Below are 21,075 nucleotides of genomic sequence, written 5' to 3' on the forward strand. Positions count from 1 at the left end.
TTCCAAACTGGGCCTGAAGTACCCTTTATCCTTCCCCCCGTATAATAATCAAAATGGCCGTATTCCTCCTCCTCCTCCAAGTCGGCTATACAAGCAATCACAAACCCAAAAGCCAAGCCCCTCTTTTTCCCAGACTCGCCTCGGTTTCTCGGAGCTTTGACTCATCCCAAAGGTAACAAAAAAACCTCTGCCTTCTGTCTCTCAGTTAGCTTTCTCAGACATGATTCTGTAGTTTTAAATTTTAATCGATCAATTTATCTGTTTTGCTGCTAAGAAATCTGAAAAAGATAAAACAATTTAGCGCCACGAGACAAAGCCCCACATTTTCGGACTCTTCATCTGAAACTTGAAAGTTTTTTTTTTTTTTTTTTTAGGGTTTCGGGTTGCACACACACACCCACGCGGCCACGCCCACGCCCACGCCCACGTGTGTGTGTGTGTTTTTATGATTTTATCTATGTGTTGAGATTGTTAGGTATGTATATTCAGTAATTTGCATATATGAGAGCTTGTTTGGGTTTTATGTTAGGTGTGTATATTCAGTAATTTGCATATATGAGAGCTTGTTTGGGTTTTATGCATTCCAAGTGATTGTGAACATTTTAGCTTGCTTGTTTGTTGCTTAAATTTGTATTAAAGAAAAATAATTACGTGATAATTCTGAAATCCAATCTCATATATATATATATATATATATATATATATATATATATATATATATATATATATATATATATATATATATATATATTTTAATCTAAGATTCTGAGCGATTTAGTTTTGGGTGTACTGATTCTTTTTAAATGTGTTACTGATTGTTTTGTTGTTGAGATCTATCTTGAAGTAAAGAATACGTGTGCTAATTTTGAAACCCAACTTATTAATTAAAATTTCTCTGTGATTTATTTGAGGACTTCATTTTGTTTTCAAGAGGTTTTATTCGTACCATGGGCTCTAAATTTGTGAATCTGCATACTGGTTGTCCAGTTTTATGGTAAGACGAACGGTATATGTCATAGTTTAAGAGTATTAATATGATGGCAAGACTTATTCACCCATAAAAATGAGTGTAAAAAATTCTGAATTCGGTTAAATGTTTGGACAAAAATGAGCTGATATAAAAAAAATATTGGATTATTAATGATTGAAACCTGTTTGCACAGTGTCTTGTGAGTTTCATTTGATTTCACTTTTATCTAGTTGAACGGTAACTGAATTGTGATTTTCTAAGCAGGTAATGGCTCCTAAACAGCCAAATACTGGCCTCTTTGTGGGCTTGAGTAAAGGCCATGTTGTCACTAAGAAAGAATTGGCTTCACGTCCATCTGATCGCAAAGGAGTAAGTTGATTCATTTGCTAACATACTTTTATGGAGTCTGTGTCTTCATTGTTTTAATACCACCAAGTGATGTTTTACATTTGGGAATCATTAAAACAAAAAACTTATTGATTTTAGCATATTAAAGTTAGAAGAACTCTTTTTACATTGTTTTAAGTGGCCTCTCATTGTTCTACCATTATTCTTCTTCCTTCTAGTGGGAGTGTGCCTAAAGAACATATTTTTCCTCGGCAGTGATGTTCTATTCTACATGGTTTCAATTAAATCATTCTCACTATTCTACCATTATTGTTCTTCCTTCAAATCCTTCTAGTGGGAGTGTGCCTAAAGAACATATTTTTCCTTGGTTGTGATGTGCTATTCTACATGGTTTCAATTAAATCATTCTCACTATGAGTTAAATTTTCTTTTTTGATATTCTTTCATGGCACAATCTGTTGATACTTTCTCTCCCCCACGTGTTTGTTTATTACACATGCAGAAAACTAGTAAAAGAGTCCACTTTGTGAGGAACTTGATCAGGGAAGTTGCTGGATTTGCACCATATGAGAAGAGGATCACTGAGCTTCTTAAAGTTGGAAAGGACAAGCGTGCGCTCAAAGTTGCTAAAAGAAAGCTTGGCACTCACAAGAGGGCAAAGAAGAAGCGTGAAGAAATGTCTAATGTTCTCCGCAAGATGAGGTAAATATTCTTGGAAATTCTCGCTCCTACATGTGTTATTAAAATTCATTGTGTATTTTTTTTTTCCTAAGCAAAACTTCATTGTGTTCAAATCTGAGTTCTACCCCCTATTATAATTTTGTTGAGAAGTACAATGGTAACTTGATACCCTTGTATAGCATCTTAACGGAAATGCCAAGAGTTTTGGTTTTTGGAATTTCAATTGCTATATCTTATTTTCTTTATGGGGACTTGTCTTCAGGTCTGGTGGAGCTGGAGAGAAGAAGAAGTGATCTCATCGCCACATTCTCGACTAAATGCCTTACTGTTAGAGTCGCGTTCAGGCTATGGAATACTTTGTCCGAGACTTATGAGTTTTTTAGTTCTGTTTTGAATGAGTGTGGGAACGCGAAGCACATTATGCACATTTATTATGCTTTCCAGAATTCTAGTGTTGCTTACCATTTGGTTGGAGCCTTGGAGGACATATTGATCTTTCAGTAGTGTTGTTTTACATTTAATATTTGTGCAAGTGTGGTTCAATGTTTTTTTTTTTATCATCGTTGTGGAAAATATCATTTTGCTTAATTCTTATGGAAATTGCTTAATAAAGTAAATAAATAAATAAATAAAAGAAAAGATAAAAAAAAGGCACCACGATTGCCATTTGACACCGAGATCAAACTGGAAAAGTAGCGAAGGTAGATAAGCACGCAATGGAAGTTGTAACTTGCAGACTGTATAGGTAAGATAATGTAACCTCTACCCAGAAATGCATTGGACTCTATCTGATTGTTGCTCGACCGTTCTTTTGTCAATTAAGAGAAGTAAATAAGATTGGTGAAACATATGTCAAGACTATCGTTAGTTTTCTCGCCATCCAAGCTCAAGCCATCCGGATACCTCTTGGACGAGCTGAACATCAACTCGGCATTAAAGTGACTCAGAGGACCAATGTGGAAGAGCAGAAATGGGAATTGAAGAGCACTTGGAAGTTTAAGAGATAAGTTTTGCGAGGGGAAAATGAAAGTTCGAGTAAATGAAATCATCATCTTTTGGATTTTGCTCAGAAATGTTGGTAGACCCACTATTCACTGAAGTATAAAATGGCTGCTGGGTCCGGAAGATTGCGCAAAAAGTATAAAAGAAGTAACCCTGTTCGGTGTTAGGCATCTTCGCCTGCGTAAAAGATGGAGGAGATGCAGCAGTTGCTAAACATGGGCTTCCCAAACGAATTGGCTGCGCAAGCCCTGGCCGCCACCGGTGGCAAATCCACCTTGAAAGCCACTGAGTGGATTCTCAACCACAAATCCTCCACCACTACCACTTGTTCTACGCCTAAACCCTCCCAACCCAAACTCGACCGCTTCTTCCACTTTCAATCCAAACCCTCCAACAATCCCTCATCTCCCACACCCTCAATCCAAATTCAAATCCACGAAGCTGAACAACAAGAGCAAGAACAAGAATTGCAACAGCAATCCAAGCGGCCCAAACTAAATAGCCCCCATCCCCACGAGCCCTTATCCGAGCGCATGCGTCCTCGTACCATATACGACGTCGTTGGCCAAGACCACCTTCTCGGCAGCAACTCTCTCCTTCGCTCCGCAATCGAATGCAATCGCCTCCCTTCCATTGTCTTCTGGGGCCCTCCCGGAACCGGTAAGACCTCCATTGCCAAAGCTGTTGTTAATTCCACTTCCACTTCTTCGTATAGATTCGTTTCCTTGTCGGCTGTTACTTGTGGAGTTAAGGATGTCAGGGACGCGGTTGAGGGCGCTAGAAAACTAAGACTATCTAAGAACAAGAGGACCGTGCTGTTTGTGGATGAGGTTCATCGGTTTAATAAGTCGCAACAGGACTCTTTCTTACCCGTCATTGAAGATGGGAGTGTTGTCTTCATGGGTGCCACCACGGAAAACCCATCTTTTCATTTGATTACGCCTTTGTTGTCTCGGTGTCGGGTTCTGACTCTTATCCCGTTGAAACCCCACCATGTTGCCCTGCTACTCAAGCGGGCTTTAAACGATCTGGACAAGGGATTGGCACTGAGTGTTGGAACGCGCCTTGATGTGAATGAGGAAGCTATTGAGTTTATATCTGCGAATTGCGATGGGGATGCTCGGGTGGCATTGAATGCCTTGGAGATTTCCGCTGTTACAGCGGCTGCCCAGGTTCCCATTAAGGAGTCTACAGCCCATGGTGGGGATCAGGTGGAAACTGAGGAAGATGGGGTTGGTTCGTTTGCAGCCGTTGTCACTTTGGATGATGCTAAGGAGGCAATGCAGTGCAAGCATCTTGCTTATGACAAAGCTGGGGAGGAGCACTATAATTTGATCAGTGCCCTCCATAAGTCTATGAGAGGAAGTGATGCGGATGCTGCGATTTATTGGTTGGCAAGAATGTTAGAAGGAGGTGAACAGCCTCTCTACATTGCTCGGAGATTAATAAGGTTTGCGAGTGAGGATGTTGGCTTGGCCGATCCGTCTGCTCTCAACCAGGCTGTTGCGTGCTACCAAGCCTGCCACTTTTTGGGAATGCCCGAGTGCAATGTGATTCTTGCACAATGTGTGGCTTATTTGGCTTTGGCTCCTAAGTCTGTCTCTGTGTATCGAGCTATCGAGGCTGCACAGAATGTAGTGAGGGAATCAGTTGGACAGAATGAGGGAGTGCCTCTTCATTTGAGGAATGCGCCAACTAAGTTAATGAAGGAACTTGGATATGGAAAGGGATATATTTACCCTCCTGACAGTGACAGTCCCTTTTCATCACAGAGCTATCTGCCACCCTCACTTCAAGGCTACAAGTTCCTCGATTGGCCTACAAGTAATACAACTTATGGATGAGAAGTCCTTACTTCCCCATACTTCCCCACTGGGAGTTTTTGAAGTACTGTTCTATGCTGGTTAGATGCTTCTTGCTTTCCCTTTTTTTGTGGATGGTGTGTTTATTTTATTGTACAAATTTGATACCCGTCTTACACCATCGTGTTTCCTGAATTACTAACCAACATGTTGAAGAATCTAGTAGAAAGTCAAATGTACCGACGACTCCTAATTATATATAGGAAATGGTTGAATTTGAGGATATTTCTTGACCTGGTTTCTGTTATAAATTTATGTACCTTGAATTTTGATAGTCGTGTATATTTAATTACTTTAATTTGTTAAGTTAGAACCTGTTCTTGAAGAATCTCAGTGAATGAAGATTACATACACACTACTTTTATATATATATATATATTACATAGTACATACACACTAACATACTTTCATTCTATTGGGTTGATGTGGCATTGTCCGTTATTTATTGAATTTTTTCTTTTTTTAATCAAAACTGATCTAAGGGATGATGGGAGTAGGATGAGTGTCGAGTATGTAACATTACTCTTTAATATATGTAGTTTTATATTTTCATTTTGCTGCATCTTCGAGATTCTTTTTACAGTGTATGGTGGACACTTAGCAATATTTAGCTAATATGAGGAGTTTTTGCTCTCCAGTAGATTAGCTAGAGAGTAGGTAAAATGCATAAAGTGCTACAGTAAATAACATTGTTTTTTTTGAGCAGAATGTCCCATTATTTTATTATTTCTCTTTCATCCTCTCTCTCTCTCTCTCTCCCTTGGTCGCTCAACTACAAATCAGCAACCAAACAAACAGGCACATTAAGTTTATGAAGTTCCAAATAAACAACAGAACCTCGCAATCAGAGAAGTTAATGGCGTTGCGAATTGCCACTTCCGCCATTGATAGAAGTTTCTTTGTGGGTTTTGTTCTAAATTGATGCACAGCCATGGCTATAGCCACGGAATATACGCTGCACTACTTCATAGCCATATGTGCACCCCACTGGCCTAGGAACCTCCATGAACATTCTCAAGGTGACTGGCAAGCGCTTGTTTGATTTCGTCGAGAAATTGTGAGTTCATTCATGTGGCGGACAAAGTTGGGAATTTGGACCCGGAGAGCCTCAATGTCAGCAAGAGGGAGCCCTTGCTGTGCAACGGTTGTACTGTATAATTTCTAAATGGAATATAATAAAAAGGAATTGAAAATAATATTTAAAAAAAAGTAGAGAAGATAATAGAGAGTCTATTTGAGTATGTATAAAAAAAAGTAGCTAAAGTAGAGAATTATATTTTTCAGTTAATTATTGCTGAAAATGCTCTTAAGAGTTGATAAGTGTCAAATGTTGCACATTCAAGCCCCTTAACTTAAATATGTTAATTCTTTAGTATTGTTATTTGTTTGATTTTGTGTTATTTTATTGTTTTCAGGTTTTAAATAAAGATGCAATTAATTTCATTGATTTTGGGCTTAAAGCACACTTTGAGAAGACTTGGAAGATATGTTTAAGCTTAACCAATCATAATAAAAGACCTATATGATGTAGTTAAGTTTAATCAAATCAAGTGAATGATTAAATCGGAATTTCTCCATTAAGAGTCAAAATCTGATTGGATTCAAATTTGGATTCTGCATATGTCTCAGTCTTTGGATCATAACTTTTGTGTCAGATATTGGATTGCAATAAAATTGGTAGCGTTGGAAAGCTAATACAAAATGCAACAAAATATATCAGAAATAGATTTTCCTAAATTCGGACGTTTATTATATCAAAATCGCATCGCAATAAAAGACCACAATTCTGGCCGAATTTGGAATTCTTTTCCTACTTGGATTGAAGTTTCAATCTCCTACTTGGACAAGAAGACTCAAGAGCTATTTTTCTGGAATTCCAAAGGCTTCTAGGACTTGTGTGCTCCCTATAAATAGACCCCTAAGCTTCAAGAGAAGGGTGCTTGGTGCTTGGGCTTGTGCTTAGATTTAGACAGAAAATTTTTCTCAGAGGCCTGACAAGTTGAAGAGGAGAGGAACATGGCAGGAGGCCATCCCAGCACCACGATGAGCGGTTAAATTCCTAATAGGGTGTTGATGTAGCCCTTTCCAAGTAACAATGGTTTAATTGTATTTTAGTTTGAGATTTTCTCTATGCATGATGGTTGTATAACTGTGAGAATTGATTTTAATGTTTATATTCAATCATTATGAATTTCTTATCTTGTCTTAGAAAGTCTTTTATATTGATTGAACTCAATCCTTCATATTTTCTGTGATTATGTTAATGATTGTTATACAACGGTTTTAATTGATATATGATCAAGAGGATTAGATAGACCATGCCTAGGAAAGACGGATTGTACTATACCCTAGTTTAGTGTAATTTAGGTAGATAGTCCGTGCCAACTGAAGATGGGTTATACTATTCCATTGATTGTGTGTATATCCTATTAAAGACATAGCTAGTCCATGCCTAGGGAAGACGGGTCATACCGCATCTTAGTGGTTAGGTGGACGGTCCGTGCCAACCGAAGATGGATTATACTTATTCTTTAGAGGTAATTTCTTGACTACTCGAGTGAGACGAGCCCTTTATCATGCATAATATGAATTTTCCTTATTAATTTATTATTGACCATTGTTATGCGGTGAGTGGTGAAATCAATCCCTTATTCTTTATCTCATTCCTACTATCTTTTAATTTATGTATTTTACTTTTATGTATTTCTTTTTCATAAAACAAAAATCAAACATATTTTAAATTAAGTTATATTTAATCTCGATAAGCTTGATAATAATACCTACGCAGTCCTTGAGGTTCGACACCCTCTCTATAGCCTTATCCTACAAGGATTCATCCTATTGCGAGTGATTATTTATTATTGATATATTTTGGTAAACAAAAGACCACATCAAGAGTGTCAAGAGTGTTTTTGTCATGTATGAACGGTTCTGCGAGGTTTAGGACTGAATTGTGCAACTTACATGGTTGATGAAATCATTGCAAGATATTGGATTTAAGTTCAAAGCTTTTACTGGATGGGTATTAGAGTTAAAAACTGAATCTCTTTACGCTCTTTATAGTTAAATTGCGTTGTATAATAGTCGGGTTTTTTTTTTTTTTTACTTAATTTCTTAACTGGCTCTTTTTCTTCTTAACTGAGGGTATGTTTGTATACTTCTTATGTAAGAACTTTCTAATGTATTGATTTACCTATAAAAAAGGTTCAAAGCTTTTACCAGTTATTCGTTTCCATAAAGTGAAGATGAACAACCATGTACGAAGCCCATTAAGAACAAGAAGCAATTGCTATCTTTCAACCGGCAAACAATATAAACAATTGGTATAATTCTACTCGAAAAACGTAATGTCATTAACTTCCTTGACATGCAACATTGGATTTACAGATTTATGCAATTACTGGCATTTGCTAGCCGTGTCATCATTGTATTTATTCACCAGAAGATTTTTCTCAGCCCTTGCAAAAGATCATACTCGTAATTATATGATTCACAACTCTATCGCCTTTTACTTCTAGTGGATTACATCTATGTAGAGATTGGGCTTCAACTCCTAACTGAGCAATAAAGAAACACTACACTCACTGAAAAAGAAAACGAGGGAAGAGGGAGGGGGGTTGGGAATATAAAGCAATATTTTCAATGATTTTAGATCCATTCCTTTGGATTGATGCAGGCATCTAATAGTTTCCATTCTTCAGTTCCCTCTTCCGGTTGCTGCACACGCCAAACAACAAAACCATCATTGCATTATGATTCAGATATATTCCATTCTGTCCTTTTAGTAACACCACATACAGAATTTTCATTGAGAGAGAGATCCAAGAAGCTTACATGGTCATATTGCCACCGAGCAGTTAGTGGGAGAGAAACAAGAATACTTTCAATTCGACCTCCTGTCTTCAGCCCAAATGTTGTACCCCGATCATAAACCTTTATTGATAAGAAAACAGGTTAGCAAGGCCTAATTAAGAAAAATGTTACACGTCTAACATCTTTGGAGCTAGTGTTGATACCAAATTGAATTCTACATAGCGCCCTCTTCGCAATTGCTGCCATGCCTTGTGCTGGTCTGTGAATGGCATATTCTTCCTTTTCTCTATAATTGGTATGTAAGCAGGAACCACAGAATTCGCACATTCTACAAGTCAACAATAGATGTGAGCATGAAGAGGGTTGAAGTAAATTGAAACTAAAGGTAAACCACGTAATGACACATCAATTCAATATTTTCAAGCAATTACCAGTGGCAAACGAAAGAAGCATCTCTTGGTCATAGTCATTTAGATCATCAAAAAATATCCCACCAAGCCCTCGTCTCTCAGCACGATGCTGCATATAACATTAGCAGTCGGTCAATACGGAGCAAAACTGTCTAGGAAAGCCAATGAATTTCACACCTTTGATAAAAATAACCAAAATCATTATAACATTAGCAGTCAGTCAATACGGAGCAAAACTGTCTAGGAAAGCCAATAAATTTCACACCTTTGATAAAAATAACCAAAATCATTATAGCAGATAACATTTGTCCTATTCGGCTAATATAAAAGTCGAACAACCCAATAATACTGAATAATTATCAAGCATGCTCTCTAATTGGCACCAGCAAAGAAATAAAACCAATGATGTCACTCTATTGTTGAGGTGAGCAACAAAAAAGATCGTTTCAACACTGAAGCAGTAATATTTCTTATCACTTTGATTTTGGAATCAAAGGGCATTGCAAGCTAGAGTTTCCAATGAACTGGGTCCAAAGTTTAGGTCCCTTTGAATTTGGTATGTCCAAAATTGCCCAATGCATCCTGCCCCATTTAGGGTTAGGAAACCTGACCTAGAGCAAGTAATGACAAGCCCTGAAGAAATAAAACTAACTTTAGATTCCTAACTAACTTTAAAAATGGAAGTAATGTTACAAATATAAGAGTTGAAATAATGACAGCTGGTTGGGTGCCGAACCTTGATCCAAATCCTTCATTTTGGGAACAATAACCCATCCCAATAAAAAGTACACCTACAACGCACATAAGCTCATAAGAGGCAAAGAAGGGCATGTTGGCAGGTCCCCTTCGGTTAGAAGTTGAAAGCTTTCTTTTAAATTCAAGAGTATGGTAATAAGGTCTACTTTAACAATATAGTATAAAGGAACTCCATATTGTGTTCAGCAACGGACGTAAGAGATGTGTTTTACCTAAATAAGGCTATAACCCCATCCCACATGTGATGTCGTCCAAGCAAACACAATGTATCAGTGTTTTTGTTGATAAGATGTTGAATGCATAAACAATATGAAAAATCTCCTTTTGCTTAAATATTGAAGTCCTACGAAATTGTTCCATCAATGCTTCTCAACTAGTAACTTCAGGTGACCTAAACGGGAGAATTTAGGCTTTGTTTTTTTTACCAGAACTAGAACTTAAACCTAGATGAGGCAGACCAGTCTGTATAATGGGTTAAGTTGGAGACTTGGGTCGGTTTAAATGTCAGGATTGCATTGTGTACAACTTGTTGACATACAAGACATTTTATTTAAATCCCAAACTTCATACAAATACTGAAATGCCAAACCCCGTTGTTCACGTGAGTGCATTTAAGTAATAAGAAAGTACATATTTAAATAGTAATGAGTGAGAAGTTAGCAGTATTTATAATAGGAGTTAGAAAACTCAATGCACCATCAACACCATATTATAAGATATTACTAATCAAAAGCTTTAGAAAGTAAATACCTTGATATAGAAATAATCATCGCACCATTTCTTAAATCGAGGATAGAAGGTAGGATCGAATTTGTCACAAGCACTTTTTTGTACCTACAGAAGAAGAAGGCCAATATCAGTAAGCCTAAATCCACTAATATCTTCTTTTTTATTTTATTTTATTTTTTTATTTTATAAGTAAGAGTAATATCAGTAAAAAACGCAAAGCGCAGTCAAGTACACAGGGAGTATACAAGAGAAGTGGCTAAGAAGGAGAAGAAAAAAAAAAGAGGAAATCATTAAAGCTAATCACTAAAAGAGCTAGGAACATAGCAGTCCAAGAGAACTCCATTAATATCTCATCATAAAACAAAGGAAAATATAAATTTACTCCTTGAGTAATCATACAATTTCAGTTTACTTCCACAGTTTTAAATCCGACTTTTAACTCTTTTAAGTTTTTTGCAATTTTCACTTCACTCATTTGGTTTAAAATTGCTTACGTGGCATTAACCCCATTAATTCCACATAAAAAGTTGTACCATGTCAGTTGATTTTTTTTTAAAAAAAAAATTAAATTTTGAAAAAAAAATAAAAGAAAGGAAGATGGGAGGGGTTGTCCACCCCTGCAAGGGGGGCAGCCACCCTCAGCGCGAGCCACCCCTCTGTTTGGGGTGGCAGTGTGGGCCATCCCCTTTGCTGGGGGTGGCTCCTCCGCTGGGGGAGACCGCCCCCTTGTGAGGAGGGATGGTCCCATATGGGTTTTTTTTATTTTTTATTTTTTTTAAAAAAATTATCTTACACATGCCGTTTTAGATGGTTTTGGAAGGAGCAAAGCGAAAAATGTTGAAAAAATTAAGGAGTTAAAAGTCGGATTTAGAAAAAGGGAGTTGAAATTGTGCGATTACTCAAAAAATTTATTTATTTATTTTGATAGGAAAAAGATCAAATTTATTAGAAAAGCATAAGGCGCCCCTTGGTACACTGAAAGTATATAAGGAAAACACCTAACTAGAAAAAGAAAAGCGAGAGAGAAAGTCAGAAAAAGAAATAAACAAAGGATGGACATAAGCCGAAGTCCAACAATACAAAGAATGATAGAACAAAGAAAGAGTCTCTTCCAAGGTTCTTTCCAAGTCTTCAAAACTTCTATTGTTTCTTTCCCACCAAAGGCACCAGAAGATACAAATAGGTGCCATTTTCCAAACAATAGCACTCCTAGATCTGCCAGATGACCACCAACATGTAAGCAAGTCAATAACCCGTCTAGGCATAACCCAAGACACACCAAAACGGCTAAAGAGAGAATTCCACACAACAGAAGCCACGTCGCAGTGGAGAAGGAGATGATCTACAGTTTCCTCGGTCTTCTTACACATGCAACAACGGTTGATCACAATAACATGCCGTTTCCTAAGGTTGTCCTGGGTGAGGATCTTACCCAGAGCTGCAAGCCACACAAAGAAAGCAGCCTAGGAGAAGCTTGAGTACGCCAAATACTTTTCCAGGGAAAGCGTCCGCCACCAGCGCTAGTTAAGGAGTAAAAGAAGGCCTTGACTTTGAAAACTCCTTTTTTGGAGGGGACCCACCACAAACTGTCTTTATTGTCTCTGTTAACTTTAATTGAATGTAGCAATTGGAAGAAAGAGGCAAAGACATCCACCTCCCAATCGTCAGCCTCCCTGATGAAGCCCACATTCCACTGGAATGAGTCACCCAACCGCTCCAAATTATCCGCAACAACAGCATCCTTAAGGCGAGCAATGTCAAATAAAGTTGGAAAGGCTACTTTGAGGACTATGTCACCACACCACAAATCATGCCAAAAACTGATCTTGGAGCCATCCCCCACGATGAATCTAGTGTAACGAGAGAACGAATCCCAGCCTTTCCTGATGTTTTTCCATACCCCCACCCCAAAGGCTCCTATCGGCTCGAGAGAGCACCAACCACCCCTTAGGCTGCCATATTTAGAATCCACCACGACTCTCCACCATGCATCTCGCTCAAACCCATAACGCCATAGCCCTTTGCCTAGAAGAGCACGATTGAAAGTCTTCAAGTTTCTGAAACCCAAACTTCCCTCAGAGATCGGAGAGCAAACCTTGTCCCATCTGACCAAGTGATAATTGAATTCTTCGCCTATCCCACCCCAAAGAAAGTCTCTTTGAAGCTTCTCAACAAGGTTAGCCACACGAGTAGGAATGGGAAAAATAGACATGAAATACGTAGGGAGGTTGGAGAGTGTACTCTTGATGAGGGTAACCCTAGCACCCTTGGACAAATACAACTTTTGCCAACTGGCCAAACGACGCTCCATCTTAACCACAATATCATCCCAAATGGACGTAGCCTTGTGGCGTGCCCCAAGGGGCATGCCAAGATACTTCAAGGGTAGAGAGGAAGTCCCGCAACCCAAGATAGAAGCCAACTTGGCAACATTGTCCACATTGCCAACAGGAACCAAGAGAGATTTAGCCAAATTGACCTTTCAACCAGAGACAGCTTCAAAGCAAACTAGTAGTACACGCAGGAAACGAAGGTGGTCAGGATTAGCCTCACAAGAGACCAAAATGTCATCTACAAACAAAAAATGAGAGATATTGATCACAGGAGGCCTAGAACCCATCGAAAGCATGAGAGTTGACCACACTATCAACAGCACCAGAGAGCATTTTGCTCAAAGCTTCCATGACAACAATGAACAGGAGGGGCGAAAGAGGATCACCCTGTCTCAGCCCTCTAGAACTATTGAAGAAGCCAGCTGGCGAACCATTAACCAAAATCGAGTGGCGTGCCGATGAGATGCAATGAGAAATCCAAGAGACCCATTTATCCCTGAAGCCGCATCTTTTTAGCATGTACAATAAGAACTTCCAGTTGACGTGGTCGAAAGCCTTCGTAATATCTAGTTTGCAAAGAACCCCTGGGATACTAGACTTGATATGGCTATCCAAGCATTCATTAGCTATGAGGACCGAGTCCAAAATGTCTACCTTTGACAAAAGCATTCCGAGGCTTTGAAATAATCTTTCTCCAAAACACTGCTCATTCTATTAGTGAGAACTTTAGCAATGATCTTATAAATACCACTCACTAGGCTGATAGGCCGAAAGTTTGCGAGATTGGTTGCCCTAGGGGATTTGGGGATTAAAACAATGAAAGAGGCGTTGAGGCTTTTCACAAATTTGTTGTGAGCATGAAAATCTGTGAAGAGCCCCATCATATCCGATTTGATCACATCCCAACAGTCTTGGAAAAAAGCCAAGGGAAAGCCATCAGGGGCAGGAGCCTTGTCTCGGTTCATAGATTTCACCACCTTTAGGACCTCCCTTTTCTCAAAAGGAAGCTCCAATTGAGTGGCTTCCTCCAAGGATAAGGAGTTGAAAGCAATGCCATCCAATTTGGGCCTCCAGTTGTATTGCTCAGAAAAAAGAGACTCATAGAAATGAACAATGTGGTATCTGATGGCCGGTTGATCAAAAGTGACTGAGCCATTACCAGACAAGGAATCTATGGAGTTGGATCTTCTGTTCGAGTTAGCGATCTGATGAAAGAATTTAATGCATTTGTCGCCCACTTTTAGCCAAAGAACCCTGGATTTTTGTCTCCAGCTGATTTCTTCTTGGAGAATAATTCTTTCCAGATCACTAGCAATCGAGTTTTTCCTCAAAAGTTCTTCGGGATCTAAGCCTCTCTCTTCCTCAATTCTGTCATGCGCACGCAATTCTTCAAGACGAGCCAATTTAAGGGATTCCACGTTTCCAAACACTTGTTCATTCCAAGATTTGAGATCAACCTTTAGTGCCTTCAATTTTTGAGTAAGAACAAAGCTAGGGGAGCCTTGGAAGGAGTAAGACTCCCACCAAAGCCTCACCCTCTCCACGAAGCCGTCTTCCTGAAGCCGTCTTCCTGAAGCCACATAATCTCAAATTTAAAAGGCCTTTTCCCTCTATGAATACCACCGCAATCGAGGAGGATGGGGAAGTGATCAGAGCACAAGTGGGGAACCCTCTTCTGAAAGAGACCAGGATATTTAGCTTCTCAAACCGGAGAGACTAGAAATCTGTCAATCCTAGACCGAGAGGAGAGATTGGACCATGTGCATGATCCTCCTGTAAGGGGAAGGTCCATGAGGCCACGCTCTAAGATAAAGTCAGAGAAATCCGCCATCGCAGGAGAAATGCGAGCGGCTCCTGAACGCTCACAGAGGAAGCGGATGACATTGAAGCCACCACCAATGCACCAGGGGAGATCCCACAAACTAAGCAAACCCGCCAATTCGTCCCATAAATTCCTACGGAGAGGATCAAGGTTAGGGCCATAAAACCCAACAAAAGCCCAAGAGAAGTAATCTGCCCAATTTCTAAAGCTACAAGCCACGGCATGATCCCCCACCAGCACCTCAAATTTTTCCATAACCCTCCTATCCCACATCAACAGGATACCACCGGAAGCCCCGCTTGAAGGAAGAAAGCACCAATCCGCAAATTGACAACCCCACAAGCTTTTCACAATACTATTAGAGATAAGTTCTAATTTGGTTTTTTTGCAAACAAATTATGTCAGCCTTCCACTGCCTGAGGAGGTTTCTGATTTTCAACCGCTTGTTTCTTTGATTCAGCCCTCTAACATTCCAAGAGATCAATATGGGATTCATGTAGAACCACTGAGAGCCCTCCTCCTGTTCCTACCATGAGAGATACTGCCGATGCGAGCATCACAGTTGACAGAGCAAAAGAGACCATTAACTTCTCTAACACTTTTTTTACCCACCTTTGGACTAGAGCACTTCCCTTGGTCTTCATGCTTAGACAGCATATCAGAAAACAGGGGCAAAGGATTATGAACAGAGTCATCGCAGGAGAGACCCACAAAGTACCAGGAATCCTCTAACATCGGCATAAGCCAGTCCGAAGAGCTCTTCCCAGTCTTCCACTTGGACTTGGGAGGAGGGCAGCAAGCTAGAGGGATGGGATTGACCACAGCGGGAAAATCCAACTCTAAGCCACCAGCCACTGAGAGAGAGAGAGAGGGGGGGGGGGGGGGGGGCAGCCTCCACAGGGATCGGGGCAAGAGAGAGAGGGTCGGTGTCAGGTGCATTAGAAGCAGAATCGGGGGACCCAAAGGGGGGGGGGGGGGGGGGGAGCCATCATAGGGGAGAGAGAATCCCTGACCAAGGGTGGTGGCCTGAGCTGAAGCTTGATAGTGCGCGCCAAAGGGAAGACCATCGGAGAAGCAAGGGGCGGCAACACTGAGAGGACCGGTGATAAACAGGGAAGCGACAGCTCCGGCATTCTAGGCCGAGAGAGAACATAGCTGGCTTGAGACGGATCGGAGACCGGTTCAGTAGAAGGAGAAGGAACCTCCAGGGAAGAGCCGTCTGAGCCTGAAAGAGAAGTGACGGGCCTGGGAGACTTAGGCGCGCAACCAGCGAGGGGCAGAGAAGTCGATACCAGGGAGGAAGAAGAAGCCCCTGGATTGCTTGAGGCAGGGCCCGAACCAACAGAACTTCTAGAACTGATAAATCTGGAGGTCATAAATCAAACCATGTATGCAGTTCTTAAGACCGCTATAAATGCACACTTGCACATCAAAATATATTGTAAATCTGCACAGACCACTAATTGTGTTTGATTCTTTTGTGCAGATGATGAATTCAACATATGCAAAAAGCCCCATATTTCTGTTCCTTTCCCTCCTAATCCAGTATTCAGACACAATTAGCCTACTTTTTCTCACATAAAGAAAAAATCATTTCCTTTTGCTATTCATTCCACACAGACCAGATGCTTGTTGAGCCTATAGAGGGAGCACAAAGAATTTCTTCAATTTTTTTGAATTTATGTCATTAGGAAAAACATGATTTGTTTACAAGAGTAAAAACACTTCTCAATGTTTCAAATAGAAAAAATGAATCAGTGTCAGATGTTTTAAGCAAATACCGAATGGAAATGCTTGACATCCTCCTCAAAGATGTAAGCAGGAGTCAAATCAGTTCCGCCACCAAACCACCACTGTCTTGGTGCTCCAGGAGTATCTACATGAAACAACAATAGATATCAACAAACAATGCAATCTGTCATAGTAGTTATGAACATTTACGGCCAGTGATACAAACATGCATTCCAATTTTCAAATATGGGTGGTGAGATAAAGAATTAGCCATTGATATTTGCTTCATTTTTTTTTTTTTGATAAGTAATAAACTGGTCTTATTAAAAGCGTAAGGCGCCCCTAAGCACACCGGAAGTATACAAGAGGACGCACTTAGCTAGAAAGCGAAAAGCGAAACAGCCCACAAAAAGAAAGAAACCCAACAAACCCTCAACAACCAAAAACCCTCAAACCCGAACCCTCAAACTCGAAATCCACAAATAGCACTCAAAGCTATAGGAATGAAGCCCAAACAAACCCACAAAAATCAAAGCTCTTAAACCCAAATCCCACAAGGAACACTCAACACTCCCTCTTCCCTTTGATCTTCAGACGCACACCCTTTTTAACCTGATATCTTCAATGACATGTCAGGATGACAGACACCCAAGGGGTAAAAGACAATCTCCCCAGACCGGTCAAAACCAACCGGCCACTTCTAAGAATGAGTCAAGCCATCCGACCTGATATTCTCCCCCTTTTCAGCAATAGCAGCAGCGCAACCATTGCAAGGGGAAGGAGCAGAACCAACCACCCAATTTGCAGGTACCTCGGAGACAGAGAGATCAGCGGCCAACGACGTGGAGCCGGCACCTTCATGAAGTTCAGCACCTTTAGACTTCTCAGGACTGGTTGGAGGCCGTTGAAGATCGGATGTAGACCCAATACCCAAAGAGCACTCAAAACCCGCATCCACGACCAAGGAAGACTGCAGAACAAGATCAGAGGAGGTCAGGACATAACCTGACCTAGCCACCAACGATGCTGAACCCGAAGTGGCAGACGATGACGCTGAACCGAAAGCTATCACAAGATATTCCGGCCCAGAAGACGCCGGAATAGGTCCAAGGGAAGGACCATCGGTAGCCACTAGCGACGACAGACCAGGAGTGGCACAAGTAACCAAGACCCTCCCAACAGCTGCTCCAAAACTTGACAAAGCCACCAAGCCCGAAACCACAACAGCGTCTTCGAGACCGGCCATCAAACAAGGACTGGTGTCTTCAGGAAGGAAGGAGAACTCAGGACTGGTCAGAAAAGACAACCCAAAACTGGTTGGCGCAAATTGAAGAGCTGAAGTAGACCCACAACCCTCGGAGAACTCAAAACCCGCTACAGAATCCAAAGGGTGCCTTTGACTCGTATCCTTAATCCACTTCTTTGCTTTGGGCTTCGCCGAAACCAGGCCCAGACAGAAACTTTTGAATTTGAGAAGGGGTCTAAGACCAAACCCGAACCCAGACGAGTGACCCAACAACGACCCAACCCACCAAACTCACTAGAAGGTTCCTCCACGTCCCAAATTCAAATGAGGCAACGGCTTCCTCATTGATCTTAGTGTGCCTTGGGCAGAGGGGAGACACGCTACATGTCCTTTGCTCTACAGATTCAGCAACTGGTCCTTACCTAACGATTCCTTCTCCAACACTGAGCAGTCCATGGCCACCCTCACCTCCTCCAATGCAGCTAGCCTCATTGCAGGGAGAAAATCAAGCTCACGCCTCTTAGCCGACAAAATCCACACCTTGCCAGAACCCTCCGACCTCACCACCTCTGCGAACGATGGAAGAGCACCAACCAAAGAGGACCAAAACCCACCCGAGGCCTTCAAACCCAAGATCTCCTTCCCATCCTTCTTCTCTACTGGAAACAATGCACCAACAGGAGAAGACCTAGACAAAGTTTCCAGGAAAACCAACACCTTGCCCAACTCATCAGCCACTCTAATCCATCCCTGCCCTCCTCGCCCCTTTGGAAACAAGATTAACCCTCTCTGGCCGCCCACTGCAACAACCGCCAGCTCTAAGAATCAACCATCCTTATTGCAGCCTTTCCGAATAACCCAAGCCGTCGAATTTAACACAATCCTCGACCCCCTTAGACTGCAAAGCCTCCTTCACCCCAGCGATAGCCCAAGCAATACACTGCATACCAATACGCACAACCCCAAAAAAACCTTTCCTTCTCTCCTCCATTCTCAGTATAGACTTGCCTTCCTCCACCGAGAGAAGGAAGGTTTTGGCATCCATGAAGAAACGCCTCTCTAAAACCATCCCCTACAGCGTTTGAAGAGTTGAACCCTAGCGGGACGCGCCTATACGCGCCACCACTATGGTGAAAAAATCTAAGAAGGTTGAGAGAGAAAAAAGGGAAGAGATAACTGTAACACGTGTAACAAATAGGGTCGCCAACCTCCCTCGAGGTTTGAGGAAATGTTAAGGACTTACCTCTTATTTTCAAAAATCAACACTCTGCCTTTGGAGGTTTGTGATCCACATAATGGATACACTCGTGCGGGACTCACACACCTTATAAATTGAGACAAAATATTTATTTTCAAATTGAATACCCATCCAAAGTAACCTCAGGTAATGATTGCTAACTAGACTACCCAGACTAGTTAGATGACAAGCAAACCAGAGATAACAATTAAAATAGCAACCTCAGGAAGTTCGGTATTATTTACTAATAAAAGTATCTCCAAGGATAAATTTGCCGATGCTGATGAGGGGAAATGGAATGATAGTGCATTTTCTCAAGGAACTCACACAATTGAGATCTGAATAAAAAAGTTAATTATGTTTTCACGCCAATCAAAGAGTCTGATCTATACATCCATCTTCCCATTAAAGCTCAAAAAGAGGTCTAAATTTTGTGGGTATAATCTGAGGGCCAAGACAACCCAACCTAGTGCAAGACGTAACCACAAAGAAATAATTCAACCCAAAAGAACACTGAATTTATAAACCCCCATCTTAATCTCCACGAAGTGATCTATGTTTGAAGTTAATATTTGGTAGGTTATTGATCATAATGCCTGCAAACATAAAACTCTTTTCTTTCCTTTTGTCAAGAGCAAAACAAGTAAAATGGATTCTGTATGACATACATCATCTAATATATACCAACTACTTGTAGTTTTTTTTTTCCCCTCTTTAAACTAATTTCAGTTCAAACTTTGTGGTAATTCAGTCTAATAATCCATAATGAAAGACTTAAAACTAACCCCATGCATAGAAAACAGTATCGAATGTTATCAAACGAAGGGAAAACACTCACGTGCTGGAGGCCTGCCAATTGGTTCAGACAGAAACATACCTATGTGTATGTTAGTAATGTGTTTCAGGTTGTTTTTTGTTTTTAATACTGTTTTTGTGTTTGGAGTTATGGTTTTTTGTGTGTGTGTGTGTGTTTTGAGTGGTTTGTTAATGTCTTTAACTTGAGATGAGAAAACAAAGACGTTAACAAACATGGCAACACTCGCAAACTCTATACAGAATGCAGATGAATAGAATGTTGTATAATGAGAAATAAACTTGAAATAGCACGCTTGATGCGTAAAAAATGTTACATGTAGGCAGAAAGATATACCTTCGGGAGCGTCAGTCTCAAAATATCGATAATTAAAATGCAGTGTGGGCGCAAATGGGTTCTTTGGATGTAGAACCTGAAACAGAACAGAGAAACAGAGACATTTTCATATGTATATACAAAAGATACGGCCACGATGGCTTTGGAAGGAAATGTTTGTATTTACGGAGCTAATTCCGGCGGCGAAGAAGGGAACGGGACCGGGCTTGGTCTGATCCGCGGCGGCCTTGGCGGCGCGATAGGCTTCGGGAGGCATGACACCATAAACAACGGAGACATTAACCCCGGCCTTCTCCCAAACGGCGCCGTCCTGGAGAACCCTGCTGATGCCGCCGCCACCGCCAGGCCTCGACCAGACATCTTCCTTGAACTTGGCCCCTCCTTCTTCCACAGCCTCGATCGCTTCGCACACGCGGTCTTGTGCGTCCCTTATCATCTTCTCGAAGCGGGAGCGTACGGATGACGGTGAGGAGGAAAGCGCAGCGTCATCGTCGTCGGATTGACGGAGAAAAGTGTCGGGCCGGTGGGTCTCTGGGGTTTCCTTCTCAATGGATATGGCGGATCGAATTATGAGATTGGGCTTCTTATAATTAAAGGAGAAGCAACTGAAGCCTAGGAGGGGTAGGGTTCTTCCATTAGGCACTGAAATGTGGGTTTTTGCTTTTGTTGACGATAGTGAGGTGAGAGGGAAAAGAGTGAAGGACGAGGAAGACGAGCATATGGCAGTTGCGGCAGGTGACATTGGTCTCAGCTGCTTTGGTTTGGAAGAAATCACGCACAAACAACAACAAAAGAAGAAGAGACTCGAACAGGATATATCTACGGCGATGAAGTTTCAGTCTTGGATTGAGAGAGAGAGAGGAACTGCTTTAAATAAGATAAGCTTAGCCCGGAACAATGCTGTGGTCCTGTGGGCTGAAAATCAAGGTCCTAAACAACAGGCTAATTTTTACCGCGGACCTTTTAACTTCAAAAGTCAAAGTCG

General features: G+C 41.0%; 3 protein-coding genes across 4 annotated transcripts; 2 read left to right on the plus strand and 1 right to left on the minus strand.

The window, feature by feature from the left end:
* The first annotated feature begins 17 nt into the window (after positions 1-17).
* LOC133858332 (large ribosomal subunit protein eL36x-like) lies at positions 18-2,556 on the plus strand. The gene is made up of 4 exons (XM_062293796.1): positions 18-172; positions 1,235-1,339; positions 1,821-2,020; positions 2,262-2,556. Exons 2-4 carry the CDS (start codon positions 1,238-1,240, stop codon positions 2,290-2,292), a joined length of 333 nt encoding a protein of 110 aa, XP_062149780.1. The 5' UTR covers positions 18-172; positions 1,235-1,237; the 3' UTR covers positions 2,293-2,556.
* Positions 2,557-2,852: 296 nt separating this feature from the next.
* LOC133858331 (uncharacterized) lies at positions 2,853-5,191 on the plus strand. Its single transcript, XM_062293795.1, has one exon. It carries the CDS (start codon positions 3,190-3,192, stop codon positions 4,843-4,845), a length of 1,656 nt encoding a protein of 551 aa, XP_062149779.1. The 5' UTR covers positions 2,853-3,189; the 3' UTR covers positions 4,846-5,191.
* A 3,001-nt stretch (positions 5,192-8,192) lies between these two features.
* On the minus strand, positions 8,193-21,012 carry LOC133858333 (coproporphyrinogen-III oxidase 1, chloroplastic-like). Of its 2 annotated transcripts, XM_062293797.1 has the most exons (8): positions 20,257-21,012; positions 20,091-20,166; positions 16,508-16,602; positions 10,593-10,676; positions 9,108-9,195; positions 8,880-9,004; positions 8,698-8,796; positions 8,193-8,580 (listed from the first exon to the last, which is right to left on the minus strand). In XM_062293797.1, the coding sequence occupies exons 1-8, from the start codon at positions 20,830-20,832 to the stop codon at positions 8,512-8,514; spliced, it is 1,212 nt and encodes a 403-aa protein (XP_062149781.1). In that variant the 5' UTR covers positions 20,833-21,012; the 3' UTR covers positions 8,193-8,511. The 2 variants fall into 2 exon arrangements, with proteins under 2 accessions (XP_062149781.1, XP_062149782.1); XM_062293798.1 differs by lacking the exons at positions 8,193-8,580; positions 8,698-8,796; positions 8,880-9,004; positions 9,108-9,195 and adding an exon at positions 9,761-9,877.
* Between the last annotated feature and the right edge of the window lie 63 nt (positions 21,013-21,075).

The sequence above is a fragment of the Alnus glutinosa genome, chromosome 1, assembly GCF_958979055.1.
Source record: "Alnus glutinosa chromosome 1, dhAlnGlut1.1, whole genome shotgun sequence".
NCBI lineage: Eukaryota > Viridiplantae > Streptophyta > Magnoliopsida > Fagales > Betulaceae > Alnus > Alnus glutinosa.

Excerpts from the sequence above, each read along its gene's own strand:
- LOC133858331 (XM_062293795.1), top strand. The coding sequence starts at position 3,190 with ATGGAGGAGATGCAGCAGTTGCTAAACATGGGCTTCCCAAACGAATTG.
- LOC133858333 (XM_062293797.1), bottom strand. The coding sequence starts at position 20,832 with ATGTCACCTGCCGCAACTGCCATATGCTCGTCTTCCTCGTCCTTCACT. Across the intron at positions 16,603-20,090 it reads TGAGACTGACGCTCCCGAAG|ATACTCCTGGAGCACCAAGA; the intron begins GTATATCTTTCT and ends TGTTTCATGTAG. Across the intron at positions 8,581-8,697 it reads CTCGGTGGCAATATGACCAT|CAACCGGAAGAGGGAACTGA; the intron begins GTAAGCTTCTTG and ends TGGCGTGTGCAG.
- LOC133858332 (XM_062293796.1), top strand. The coding sequence starts at position 1,238 with ATGGCTCCTAAACAGCCAAATACTGGCCTCTTTGTGGGCTTGAGTAAA. Across the intron at positions 1,340-1,820 it reads GTCCATCTGATCGCAAAGGA|AAAACTAGTAAAAGAGTCCA; the intron begins GTAAGTTGATTC and ends TTACACATGCAG. Across the intron at positions 2,021-2,261 it reads AATGTTCTCCGCAAGATGAG|GTCTGGTGGAGCTGGAGAGA; the intron begins GTAAATATTCTT and ends ACTTGTCTTCAG.